Raw genomic sequence first — 14,169 nt, 5'->3', positions numbered from 1 at the left:
AATATCCTGTGGTAGTGAGAGCACAGCCTAGAGCCATTTGCTTACTCAGGTTTGAATGCTGCCTGGGCTCCTTCAAGCTGTGTCATCTTATACAAGTTATCTGATCTCTCTGTGCTCCCTGCCTTTTTTTGGTTTTCCGAGGTAGGGTCTCTCTCTAGCCCAGGCTGACCTGGAATTCACTGTGTAGTCTCAGGCTGGCCTCGAACTCAAAGTGATCTTCCTATGTCAGCCTCCCAAGTGCTAGGATTAAAAGTGTGGGCCACCACTCTCAGCTACTATATTCAATTTTTTTTTTTTTTTTTTAGTGTGACAGAATTTCAAAGTGTTTACTTTTCATAGATTCTGTTCATAAGAAACTAAAAATGTTTTTGGTTTATTCTAACAAATGTAGTAGGATTTTTTTAAAGCTTACATCACTGTGAATTTCAATCACACATTTCATGTGCTGTGTTCTATTTTTGCCATTGGTAGAAAGGAGACAATAGGGACATGGAATATAGTTCAATGGTAGCCTCATGCTTAGCATAAATGATGTCCTGTGGGCTGGAGAGATGGCTCAGTGGTTAAATGTGCTCGCTTATAAATGAGGCCCTGGGTTTAATCTCCAGCAACAAAATAAATAAATAGCATTTTGGGAAGATTATTGAAAATGAACATTCCTACATCCAGTGTTATATTTTGTTAAATAAAAAGAAGTATTTGAGGGCTGGAGAGATGGCTTAGCAGCTAAGCGCTTGCCTGTGAAGCCTAAGGACCCCGGTTCGAGGCTTGATTTCCCAGGACCCAGGTTAACTGGATGCACAAGGGGACGCCCGCGTCTGTAGTTTGTTTGCAGTGGCTGGAGGCCCTGGCGCACCCATTCTCTCAATCTTTCTGCCTCTTTCTCTCTCTGTTGCTCTCAAATGAATAAATAAAACATAAACAACAACAACAAAAATTTAAAAAAAGAAGTATTTGAGCTGGGTATGGTGGTACATGCTTTAATCCCACAACTCGAGAGGCAGAGGTAGGAGAATAACTGTGAGTTAGAGGTCACCCTGAGACTGCATAGTGAATTCCAGATCAGCCTGGACTAGAATGAGACCCTACCTCAAAAACCAAAAAAATGAAGCCGGTCGTGGTGGCGCATGCCTTTAATCCCAGCACTTGGGAGGTAAAGGTAGGAAGATTGCCATGAGTTCGAGGCCACCCTGAGACTCCATAGTGAATTCCAGAAGGAAGTATAAATGTAGATCAATAGATCTACCATGTGAATGGTGCAGGCTTCCATTGCTTGCTTCTCCCTCTGGGTGTGGATTGTTTACTGTAAGATCTTCTCTGCCTAACATGGTGGTGCGTACCTATAATCTTAGCATTCAGGAGGCTAGGTCAGGAAGATCAAGAGTTCAAGTCCACAGGGTCTATTGTGGAAGAGGTGGCGGATACAATGTAAAAGCCAAAGGAAGGGTAGGACTCCTTACAACGTGCTCCCTCCAGACACAAAATGGCCTGGCTATCCATGACCTCACAGTGCCTGATACTACCTACACAAGACCATCATAATAGGAGGAAACGATCATGACATCAAAATAAAAGAGAGACTGATTGAGAGGGGGAGGGTATATGATAGAGAAGTGGAGTTTTAAAGAGGAAAGTGGGGAGAGGGAGGGCATTACCATGGGATATTGTTTACAATCATGGAAGTTGTTAATAAAAAATTAATTAATAGGGGTTGGGGATTTAGCTCAGTGGATGAGGGCTTGCCTAGCAAGCGTAAGGCCCTGGGTTCGGTCCTCAGCACTGAAAAAAAAAAGACAAAAATTAATTAATAAAAAAAGAAAAAAGTTCAAGTTCAGCCTGAGCTATATACAAAGACCTTTGTCTGAAAATTAAAAATAAAATAAAATAAAATACTTCATGCCCCAAGAGCTTTTCTGAAGTCAACATGCCCTTAACTGGGCATGCCATCTTCTGGAGGCTGTGGCTACATCTGGGGCTTGTCTTACAGGAATCCTTGCAGGAGCAGCAGCGGGAACAAGAAGAAGCCCTCAAACGGTGTCAGGAGGAGCATGCGGCTGAGCTGAAGGTGCCCCCACATTGTCGTGTTCCTCTCTCTGGGCACTGATAGGCCTCTTTGGGAGAACAGAGATTTCTCATGCTATAGTCTGAGCTGCTCTTTGCTTTGCAGAGCAAAGAGAAGGAGCTTCAGGATGTGCAGAATCAGCTCCAACAGGCCCAAGAGGAGCGAGATGACTACTTGAAGACCATCAGCAGTCTGAAGCAGGTCTGTGCTCTTTCCATAGCCCCGGACCCAGTCATGAAGAATGGGACAGGGAAGGGTTCATGCAGCAGCTGTGCCTTCTCTAACCCTAACCACAGGAGGTAAAAGACACCGTGGATGGGCAGCGGATCCTGGAGAAGAAGGGCAGTGCTGCGGTAAGATGAGGAGGCTCCCAAGTTTAGCCTGTGCCTCTATTTACTTCCTCCTGGTCCCTCTGAGCCATAGCTTTCATCTCCACCCCAGCTCAAAGACCTTAAGAGGCAGTTGCACCTGGAGAGGAAACGGGCTGACAAGCTTCAGGAGCGGCTACAGGAAATCCTCACCAACAGCAAGAGCCGATCTGGTAAGACAGATGGACAGACAGGGCAGGGTGCCCAGGACCTGAGCCTGAGGCCTGCCTTGTATGCCTCCCTCAGTCCTGTTCCTCTCTCTTCTGTCCCTGTTCGACTGTCTTTCACCTATTCTGTCTTTTCTCCCTCCCTCTCTCTCTCTCTCCCTCTCTCTCTCTCTCTCTCTCTCTCTCTCTCTTTCTATGTCTGTCTTCTTCTTGCCGTCTCCTGTATTCCTGATTCTCTGTGCCTCTGTTTTTGTCATTTTGTTCTTTCTGTATTTGCTCCTTATCTGCATGCAGTTCCCTGCCTTTTCTCTAAATCTCTCCTTTCCCTGTCTTCTCCCTCTCCCTCTTCCTTTACCTCTTTCTCTCTTTATTATCTCTTTCTCTCTCTGTCTGCTGTTTGTCTTTGCCTTTCTACTTACATAGCCCTACACCCACTCTTACTCCTGCTTGATGATTCTAAATGTACTATATCCACTCTATTCCATAAATCCTCACACTTCAGTACAGGGTCCTTGACATGAGCTCAACCTGAGTCATCCCCGTGCAAGAACTCCCAATGGAGCCAGGAAGACAGACTTCCATGCAGGCAGGCAGTAGCACCATGCTGTATCACTGTTTGATCACCACTATTATTTTTTACTTGTGTGTGTGTGTGTGTGTGTGTTTATATGTGTTTGTATGAATATGGGCATGCACATATGCACATGGACGTACATGTGTATGGAGGCCAGAGGTCGATGTCATTTGTTTTCTTGAGTTGCTCTCCATTTTTTCTTTTTCTTTCTTTTTTTTTTTTTATCAAGGTAGGCTCTCTCTCTAGCTGACCTAGATAGAATTCGCAATGTAGCGTCAGGATAGACTTGAACTCATGACCATCCTCCTGTGTCTCCTGAGTTCTGGAGATAAAAGTGTGCACCATTACACCTGGCCTCTAGTATCCTCCCTTTCTTTTGTTTCTGTTTTTTGTTTTGATTTTAATTTTTCTTTAAAAAATTGGTTTTCCAAGGTAGTGTCTCACTAGCTCAGGCTGACGTGGAATTCACTGCATAGTCTCAGGGTGGCCTCAAACTCACAGCGATCCTATTATCTCTGCCTCCTGAGTGCTGGGATTAAAAGCCTGTGCCACCACACCCAGCATAAAAAAATATATTAGGGGCTGGAGAGATGGCTTAGCGGTTAAGCGCTTGCCTGTGAAGCCTAAGAACCCCGGTTCGAGGCTCGGTTCCCCAGGTCCCATGTTAGCCAGATGCACAAGGGGGCGCACGCGTCTGGAGTTCGTTTGCAGAGGCTGGAAGCCCTGGCGCGCCCATTCTCTCTCTCTCCCTCTATCTGTCTTTCTCTCTGTGTCTGTCGCTCTCAAATAAATAAATAAAAAATTAAAAAAAAAACAAAACAGTTTAAAAAAAAAATATATTAGGGCTGGAGAGATGGTTCAAGGCTCGGTTCCCCAGGTCCCACGTTAGCCAGATGCACAAGGGGGCGCATGCGTCTGGAGTTCTTTTGCAGAGGATGGAAGCCCTGGCGCGCCCATTCTCTCTCTCCCTCTATCTGTCCTTCTCTCTGTGTCTGTCACTCTCAAATAAATAAATAAATAAATAAATAAATTAAAAAAAATATTAGAGAGATAGGAGAGGAAGGTTACATACCAGGGCCTCCAACCACTGCAAACAAGTTCCAGGTGCATACAACACCATATGCTTTTGGTTTATGTGGGCTCTAGGGATTTGAACCTGGATCCTTAGGCTTAACGGGGTAGTACCTTAACTGCTAACCCATCTCTTCAGCCTCTTCTCCCTTTTTGTTTTTAGTTTTTTGAGGTAAATCTTGCTCTAGCCTAGGCTGACCTGGAATTCACTATGTAGTCTCTTGGTGGTCTTGAACTCACAGCCATCCTCCTACCTTAGCCTCCTGAGTGCTGGTATTAAAGATGTGCGCCACCACACCCGGCCTTTTATTTATTTATTTTTTTTTTGAGACAGGTTCTTGTTCTAGCCCAGGGTGACCTGGAATTAACTATGTAGTCTCAGTGTGGCCTCAAACTCATGGTTATCCTTGTACATCTGCCTCTCCAGTGCTGAGATTAAAGGCGTCCTCCACCATGCCCAGCTTGGCCCCCTTTAAAATATTTTTTAAACTTTTTATTTGCACAGAATAAGAATGTGGGCACACTAGTGCCTTTTGCCACTGCAGATGCATGTGCCATTTTATGTATCTGGCTTTATGTGGATGCTGGGGAATTGATCCTGAGCCTGCATGCTTTGGAAGCAAACACCTTGAACCACTGAGCCATCTCCCAAGCCCCTCGCCCTTTTTATGAGACCAGGTCATATACTGTAGCCCAGGCTGATCTTGAACTCATTGCAATCCTACCGCCCCAGTCTCCCAAGTGGTCAGATTGTAGGCATGAACCCGCCAAACATTGTTTTCATTATACAGCCAACTCAACCAATGGTACGTCTAACGCTTAAAAAAAGAAGACATTCCTACATAGAGCTGGACTTGTTTCTGCCTCTTTTTTAGTTTAGGGTAGCTTGTAAGTACATTGAAGTAAGGCAGATGTAGTCATGCTTCTGGTGCAACTCTTAGATCATGGATTCCAAGCAAACTTGCTCCTTATTGAGGTGCCAGTGAAACCCTACTCAGACACCTCACCCTTGCTGGAGATCACTTCTGGAGTGTGTGGTATTAACCCCTCCCTAAAACCTACAATCAGCCATAAGGGCAGTGGTGTGCGAGCACTGTCCATGCTTTCTAGTTTGGTTTGTTTGTGAGACACGATCTCTGTTGTTCAGGCCCTAAGTTTCTGGGTTCAGGTAATCCTCTTATAAACACCAACATGCTCCGCCAGCGTTTTCCTTTTTACTTTTTGCATTTTGGTTTTTCAAGGTTGGGTTTGCTCTAGCCCAGGCTGACCTGGAATTCACTCTGTAGTCTCAAGGTGGCCTCGAACTCATGGTGATGCTCATACCTCTGCCTCCCAAGTGCTGGGATTAAAGGCCTGTAAAGCCAAAGGACCCAGGTTTGATTCTGCATGACCCATGTAAACCAGATGTACAAGGTGGTGCATGCTTCTGGAGTTTGCTGCGGCTGAAGGTCCTGGCACATCCATTCTGTCTGTCTGTCTCTCTCTCTCAAATAAAATAAATTTAAAAATATTTATTTGGCCGAGTGTGGTGGCACACACCTTTAATCCTAGCACTTGGGAGGCAAAGGTAGGAGGATTGCCATGAGTTTGAGGCCATCCTGAGACTACATAGTGAATTCCAGGCCAGTTTGGGCAAGAGTGAGACCCTGCCTAAAAAAAAAATGAAGTTATTTATAAAGAAAAGAAAAAAAGTTATTTATTTACTTATTTGAGAGAGAGGAAATGAGAGAGAGAAAGATCTGGGCACATCAGGGCCTCCAGCTACTGCAAATGAACTGCAGGTGCATATGCTACCTTGTGCAGATGGCTTACATGGGTACTGGGGAATCGACCCTGGGTCCTTAGGCTTTGTAAGCAAGTGCCTTAACTGCTGAGCAATCTCTCCAGCCCCAAGACAGCTCCTTTATTTTATTTTACTTTATTTTATTTTATTTTATTTTATTTTATTTTTGTTTTTTCAAGGTAAGGTTTCACTAGCCCAGGCTGACCTGGAATTCAATATGTAGACTTAGGGTGGCCTCAAACTCATGGTGATCCTTCTACCTCTGCCTCCCGAGTGCTGGGATTAAAGACATACATCACCATGCCCAGATTGACAGCTCCGTTTTTGTTTTTTTTTTTTAATTTTTTTTTATTTATTTAAGAGCAACAGAGAGAAGAAAGAGGCAGAGAGAGAGAGAGAGAGAGGGAGAGGGAGAGAACAAGCTCTTCAGGGCCTCCAGCCACTGCACACGAACTCCAGACACGTGCACCCCCTTGTGCATCTGGCTAACATGGGTCCTAGAGAATCGAGCCTCGAACCGGGGTCCTTAGGCTTCACAGGCAAGCGCTTAACCGCTAAGCCATCTCTCCAGCCCTGTTTTTGTTTTTTTGAGGTAGGGTCTCACTCAGGCCCAGGCTGACCTGGAATTAACTACGTAGTCTCAGGGTGGCCTCGAACTCACAGCCATCCTCCTACCTCTGCCTCCCAAGTGCTGGGATTGAAGGTGTATGCCACCACCCCTAGCCTGACAGTTCCTTTTTGTCCTTATGTCTGCTTCTGCTTTTCCCCATCCTGAGTATGTCTCTTTACCTCTTTCTACTTCTGTCTAATCTATTCTGCCTCTTCCTGCTGGTTATTGTCCTGAAACCCCAAGGGATTGATACTCTGATTTTTCTTTTTTCTTCTTTTTTTTTTTTTTTTTTTTGATACTCAGATTTCTTTTCCTTCCACTACCCAGGCCTTGAGGAGCTGGTTCTCTCCGAGATGAACTCACCAAGCCGGACCCAGACAGGAGACAGTAGTAGCATTTCCTCCTTCAGCTACCGTGAGATCTTGCGGGAAAAGGAGAGTTCAACTGCTCCAGCCAGGGTAAGGGGCAAGGAAGAGCCTTTAGCCCCAGCTTCACCTACCCAAAATCTGGGCAACCCATTTTCCCTTTACCTCAAGCTACCTACAACTGAGTTTCACACAAACATTCTTACTCTCTCTCTCCTCTCAAGATATAACTCAGGGATTTATACATCCTCGACACATACGATATTTCCAGCCCTTGGCACAAATACTTTCTCAAATTCTCACCCAAACTTACCAACTGGAATTCAAATTGCTACATGAGGGATGAATCAGTCATTCTCTCTGACCATCTAGTTTATCATCTGTAGTCTAATCTCACCTTTCCTTGTATTCTAACATATAAGCCTTATAGTAAGTGTACCACTCATGTAGGAAGTTCTTTTTCTAACTCATTTGTTATATTTCTTTCCATTTCTTTTGGTTTTGTTTTGTTTTTTCAAGGTAGGGCCTTGCTCTAGCCCAGGCTGACCTGGAATTCACTATGTAGTTGCAGGAAGGCCTCGAACTCGTGGTGGTCCTCTTACCTCTTCCTCCTAAGTGTACTTTTTTGATTTTTCAAGGTAGGGTCTTGCTTGAGCCCAGGCTGTCCTGGAATTCAGTATGTAGACTCAAGGTAGCCTAAAACTCACTGTGATCCTCCTACCTCTGCCTCCCATCTGCTGGGATTAAAGGCTTGAACTACCACACCAGGCTTCTTTTTTATTATTTTAATGAGTGAGGAAGAGAGAATTGGCACACCAGGGCTTTAGCCACTGCAGAGGAACTCCAGATGCATGTGCCACCTTGTGCATATCACCTTGTGCACATCACCTTATGCATCTGGCTTATGTGGGTTCTGGGGAGTTGAACTTGGGTCCTTAGGCTTCACAGGCAAGCACCTTAACTGCTAAGCGATCTCTCCAGTCCTCTAATTTTTTTTGTGTTTGTTTACCAAGGTAGGGTCTCATTCTAGCCCAGGCTGACCTGGAATTCACGATGTACTCTCAGGGTGGCCTTGAACTCATGGCAATCCTCCTACCTCTGCCTCTTGAGTACTGGGTATGCACCACCATGCCTGGCTCCCTCTAAAGATTTTTAAAAATATATTTTTTAAGGCTGGGTATGGTGGCGCACGCCTTTAATCTCAGCTCTCGGGAGGCAGATATACATACATACATACATACATACATACATACATACATATATATATATATATATATATATATATATATATATAATCGAACCTGGGTCCTTTGGCTTTGCAGGCAAATGTCTTAAACACTAAGCAATCTCTCCAACCCCTCTAATGCTTTAATTTAATTTTTATTTATTTATTTGAGAGAGAAAGAAGCAGAGAGAGAGAGAGAGAGAATGGGCGTGCCAGGGCCTCCAGCCACCGCAAACTCCAGATGCATGAGCCCCCTTGTGTATCTGGCTTACGTGGGTCCTGGGGAATCAAAGCAGTATCCTTTGGCTTTGTAGGCAAACAATTTAACCACTAAGCCATCTCTCCAGCCCCCTCTAATGCTTTTTTTTTAAATTGTTTATTTTTATTTCTTTGTTTGAGAGAGACAGAACGAGAGAGAAAGAGGCAGAGAGAGAGAGAATGGGCGTACCAGGGCCTCTAGCCACTGCAAACGAACTCCAGATGCATGTGCCACCTGGTACATCTGGCTTACATGGGTCCTGGGAAATCAAGCCTTGAATTGGGGTTTTTAGGCTTCAAAGGCAAGTGCTTAACCACTAAGCTATGTCTCCAGCACCCTCTAATGCTTTTTAAAAAATATTTTAGCTGGGCATAGTGGCATACCACTTTAATCCCGGCACCTAGGAGGCAGAGTTAGGAGGATTGCTATGAGTTCCAAGCTACCCTAAGACTACATAGTGAATTCCAGGTCAGTCTGGGCCAGAGTGAGACCCTACCTTGACCCTCCCCCAAGAAAAAAATATATTTATTTATTCATTTATTTGAAAGAGAGAAAGGAAGAGCAAATAGAAAGAGAAAGAATGGGCACACAAACTCCAGCTGCATGTGCCACCATGTACATCTGGTTTATGTGGGCCCTGGTGAATCAAACCTGGGTCCTTTGGCTTTACAGATAAACACCTAACTGCTAAGCCATCTCTCCATCCCCCTCTAATGTTTTTTTTTTTTTTTTTTTTTTAAATAAAGACAAGGGAAAGTCATGGTGGCACATGCCTTTTTTTTAAAAAAAAACTTTTATTTATTTATTTGAGAGTGACAGAGAGAGAGAGAGAATGGGCGCATCAGGGCCTCCCAGCCACTGCAAACGAACTCCAGACGCATGTGCCCCCTTGTGCATCTGGCTAACGTGGGACTTGGGGAACCAAGCCTCGAACCGGGGTCCTTAGGCTTCACAGGCAAGCGCTTAACCGCTAAGCCATCTCTCCAGCCCTTCTAATGCTTTTTTGAAGCAGGGTCTCACTCTAGTCCAGGGTGACCTGGAACTCACTATGTAGTCTCAGGGTGGCCTTGAACTCACAACGGTCCACTTACCTCTGCCTCCCAAGTGCTAGGATTAAAGGTGTGCACCACCATGCCCAGCAGCATTTTGAATTAAAAAAAAATAAGAGAGTGAGAGAGAGAGAGTGACAGAGAAAGAGACAAAGAGAGAATTGGCATGCCAGGGCCTCAGCCACTGAAGTAGAATTCCAGACACTTGCACCACCTAGTGGGTATATGTGACCTTGTGCTTGCCTCACCTTTATGCATCTGGTTTACAAGGAATCTGGATAATCCCAGCACTCGGTAGGCAGAGGTAGGAGGATCGCTATGCGTTTGAGGCCACCTTGAGACTACATAGTGAGATCCAGGTCAGCCTGGACTAGAGTGAGCCCCTACTTCAAAAAAACCAAAAAAAAAAATGTTGAGAAGAAGTGATGGAGGAGTGTTCCACACTGAAACCTCTATCACTCCCTTCAAGGTTCAGTGCCCATTGCAGAAGAGGGGGTGGAAAGGATGTAAGAGCTACAGGAAGGTTAGAACTGCTTACAGTGCATTCTCCCAGATACAAAATGGTCTGGATGTCCATGACCTCACAATGCCTGGTACAGTCCTACACAGGACCCTTATAGGAGGAAAAGATGTTGACATCAAAATAAAAGACAGACTATTGAGAGGGGCAGGGGATGGAGAATGGATTTGTGAAGGGGAAAGTGGGGGAGGGAATTTTCAAGGTTTATTGTATGCAATTATAGAAGTCATTAAAAAAAGTTTGAGCTGGACATGTTGGTGCATGTCTTTAATCCCAGAATGGGGAGGCAGAGGTAGGAGTATTGTTGTGAGTTTGAGGCTACCCTGAGAACCAGATCAGCCTGAGCTAGAGTGAAACCCTCCTTTGGAAAAAAAAAGAAAAGAAGTTTTAAGAGCTGGAGACTTGGCTTGGCAGTTAGAGCGCTTACCTGCAAAACCTAAGGACCCAGGTTCAATTCCTCAGGACCCATGTAAACCAGATGTACAAGGTGACACATGCATCTGGAGGTCATTTGAAGTGGCTGGAGGCCCTGGTATGCCCATTCTCCCTCTCCCTCCCTCTCTTTCTCTCTCAAATAAATAAATAAATAAATTATTTTTTAAAACAGAGTAAAAAAAATGGGACTGTTAAAAAATGGGGTTGTTTGGGGCTGGAGAGATGGCGTAGCGGTTAAGCGCTTGCCTGTGAAGCCTAAGGACCCCGGTTCGAGGCTCGGCTCCCCAGGTCCAACGTTAGCCAGATACACAAGGGGGCGCACGCGTCTGGAGTTCGTTTGCAGAGGCTGGAAGCCCTGGCGCGCCCATTCTCTCTCTCTCCCTCTATCTGTCTTTCTCTCTGTGCCTGTCACTCTCAAATAAATAAATAAATAAATAATGAACAAAAAATATTAAAAAAAAATGGGGCTGTTGGGCTGGAGAGATGGCTTAGCAGTTAAGCGCTTGCCTGAGAAGCCTAAGGACCCAGGTTCGAGGCTTGATTCCCCAGGACCCACGTTAACCAGATGCACAAGGGGGCACATGCATCTGGAGTTCGTTTGTAGTGGCTGGAAGCCCTGGCATGCCCATTTTCTTTCTCTCTCTTTCACTCTCTCTCTCCTCTTCTCTGTCACTCTCAAATAAATAAATAAAAACAAAAACAAAAAAATTTTTAAAAATGGGGCTATAGACATGGCTCAGCAGTAAACGCACTTGCTTGCAAAAGAAAGTGGTCCCGGTTTGATTCCCTAGTACCCACGTAAAAGTAGATGCATAAAGTGCCATATGCTTTTTGAGTTTGTTTACAGTGGCTTGAGGCCTTGGTGTGCCTATTCTCTCTCCCTCTCTCTCTGCTTGCAAATAAATAAGTAAATAAATAAATAAGACAACAAAAGATCTGGTTTTGTTTTGTTTTGGTTTTTGGTTTTTCAAGGTAGTGTCTCACTCTAGTCCAGGCTGACCTGGAATTCACTATGTAGTCTCAGAGTGGCCTTAAACTCATGGTGATCCTCCTATGTCTGCCTCCTCCCAGGAAAGGCGTGCGCCACCATGCCCAGCTGAGTACTTTTAGTTTTTATTTTTTTTCAAGGCACAGTTTCACTCTTGCCCAGGCTCACCTGGAACTCACTTGGTAGTCCTGGGCTGGCCTTAAACTCAGTGATCCTCCTAGCTCTGCCTCCTGAGTGTTGGGACTTAAGGCATGCACCACCATGCCCAACTGTCTTTTTTTATATGCAAATACAATTCTGCTATTTAATAAACTTCATGTTAAATTTTCAGTTAACACAAAATGTGATAAAATGAGTCAACTTAATATAACTTATCTTTTTTTTTTAATGTAGGAGAAATACTACTACTCAACCTCTACTGTAAGGTTGGCAGTCCTGAGAACTCCTTTTTTTGTGTGTAGCATGTTATGGATGTATTCCTTCTCCAAAAGGAATGAGGAGAAGGCATTTCCACATGCACCCAGCTGCCTTTTGAATCTTTTTTTTTTTTTTTGGTTTTTCGAAGTAGGTTCTCACTCTGGTCCAGGCTGACCTGGAAATCACTCTGTAGTCTCAGGTGGCCTTGAACTCATGGCAATCCTCCTACCTCTGCCTCCTGAGTGCTGGGATTGAAGGCGTGAGCCACCATTCCTGGCTTCTTTTGAATCTTTTGTGATCCTTTTTTTCCCTCACATTTTTTTTTCTTTTTTAAGAAGTAGGTTCTCACGGTAGCCCAGGCTTAGCTGGATCTCACTCTGTAGTCCCAGCCTGGCTGGGAACTCACATCAATCCTGATCCTCCTAGCACAGCTTCCAGAGTGCTGAGATTAAAGGTGTGTGCCAATGGGGAGGGTGTAGGTCATGGATGAGCCAAATAATGGTACCAAACTGACTGTATTTTCTGAATACAAAACTAATTAATAAAAAAAATAAAGGTGTGTGTCACCACGCCCAACTTTTCTTCACATCAGCTCATGGAAGAGTCCAGGCCATTTGACCTGCAGGGAAAAAAAAAAAAAATCCTACTTTATTTATTTATTTATTTATTTATTTATTTATTTATTTATTTAACTGCTTCTAATGGTGTAGCCTGTTCTATTCTCATCTTCATTTCCTGTTAGCTGGGAGGTAGATCCCATTTGCTACAGGATTTACCCTAATCCTCTCAGTAAGACTCTTTGGTGGTGGTAGCACTGTTGCCTCCCTTTATAAAGGCTAAGGGAAATGCAGAGTTTCTGGCCTCCATCCCCAGCCACAGGGCTCACAATCTCCTATGGGCCTCCAGCCCCAGACTCAGATATGGAGTGGGCATTGTTGAGCTTCAGCTGGATTCTCTTTCTTCTTTCCTGTAGTCCTTATCCAGCAGTCCTCAGGCTCAGCCTCCTCGCCCAGCGGAGCTGTCTGATGAGGAAGTGGCTGAGCTTTTTCAGCGGCTGGCTGAGACACAGCAGGAGAAATGGATGCTGGAAGAGAAGGTGCTGTGTGCCTGCTAGTACCCACTTGAAAGTTCCCCGGAGGTGGGGGTGCCTACTAAGGAGGGGTCTGTCTGGGTCCCTCCTCATGGGAGAACATGTGCAGGTGAGGGGCCTGAGGTGAGTTGGACCATCTTGCAGGTGAAGCACCTGGAGGTGAGCAGTGCCTCCATGGCAGAGGACCTCTGCCGGAAGAGCGCCATCATTGAGACCTATGTCATGGATAGCCGGATTGGTCAGTGCTCCCTCCCCAGCCCTCACACCTCCTCCAGTCTCACTTGTCCTTCTTTCTCCATTATTCTATGCTGCCACTTCTCTCCTGTTATGACCCAGAGAAGCTACCAACAGGAGGAGGGGGGAGCAGGAAAGCTTTGTTTGCTTCTTTGTCAAGCCTCCTTCCTCCTCTCCATGCTTGTCATCTCTCCCCTATGCATTCCCTAGTAGGTTTCCCTGGCCATCACTGTCTCCTTTCTCTTCCTTCCCTTTCTCCTTTTCTGTATAACCTTTATTTTTATTTATTTGAGAGAGAGAGAGAGAGAGAGAAAGAAAGAGGCAGATAGAGGGAGAGAATGGGCGCACCAGGGTCTCCAGCCACTGCAACTAAACTCCAGACGCATGCACCACCTTGTGCATGTGGCTTATGTGGGCCTTGGGGAATTGAACCTGGGTCCTTTGGGTTGGCAGGCAAGTGCATTAACTGCTAAGCCGTCTCTCCAGCTCAGTATATCCGTTATTTCTGTCTCCGTACTTAATCTTCTTTTACTAGCGTTATTGTTCCAGCTCCATTTTTTGTTTTCATTTTTAAAATACTGTGTTTATTTGCATGGAGAGAGAGAGAGAAAGGAGAATGGGTGTGCCAGGTCTTCTTGCCACTACAAATGAACTCCAGATACATATGCCACTGTGCATGTGGTTTCACATGTGTACTGGGGAATCAAATCCAGGCTATTGGGCTTTGCAAGCAAGTAACTTTAACCATTGATCTCCCTAGCCCCCCTTTTTTGTTTTCTTGAGACAGAGTTTTACCACGTACCCCTGGCTGGCCTTAATCTTTTGCATCTGGAATGGTGGGATTACAGGTGTGCACCACCATGCCTGGCCACAAATTTTCATTTTCTTTTTCAATCCTTTTTGGAGTCCTTATCTCCTCTCCCTCCTCCCTGGCCCTCTCCTCCTTCCCACC

General features: G+C 45.0%; 1 protein-coding gene and 1 non-coding gene across 4 annotated transcripts in view; one reads left to right on the top strand and one right to left on the bottom strand.

The window, feature by feature from the left end:
* The window catches only part of Gripap1 (GRIP1 associated protein 1), a 51,416-nt gene that overhangs the window by 35,255 nt on the left and 1,992 nt on the right, over window positions 1-14,169 (top strand). For all 3 annotated transcript variants that reach the window (XM_045140672.1, XM_004670085.2, XM_045140673.1), the window contains 7 exons: window positions 1,988-2,065; window positions 2,168-2,263; window positions 2,359-2,415; window positions 2,504-2,603; window positions 6,963-7,093; window positions 12,867-12,989; window positions 13,128-13,221. In XM_045140672.1, the coding sequence (XP_044996607.1) occupies window positions 1,988-2,065; window positions 2,168-2,263; window positions 2,359-2,415; window positions 2,504-2,603; window positions 6,963-7,093; window positions 12,867-12,989; window positions 13,128-13,221 (679 nt within the window). The remainder of the gene's footprint in view (window positions 1-1,987; window positions 2,066-2,167; window positions 2,264-2,358; window positions 2,416-2,503; window positions 2,604-6,962; window positions 7,094-12,866; window positions 12,990-13,127; window positions 13,222-14,169) is intronic.
* Window positions 11,862-11,996, bottom strand: LOC123457006. The gene has a single exon (XR_006634853.1). It is a non-coding gene; the product is annotated as a small nucleolar RNA U109 (small nucleolar RNA).

The sequence above is a fragment of the Jaculus jaculus genome, chromosome X (genome assembly GCF_020740685.1).
Source record: "Jaculus jaculus isolate mJacJac1 chromosome X, mJacJac1.mat.Y.cur, whole genome shotgun sequence".
NCBI lineage: Eukaryota > Metazoa > Chordata > Mammalia > Rodentia > Dipodidae > Jaculus > Jaculus jaculus.
This window is presented reverse-complemented; position numbering and strand designations above follow the sequence as displayed.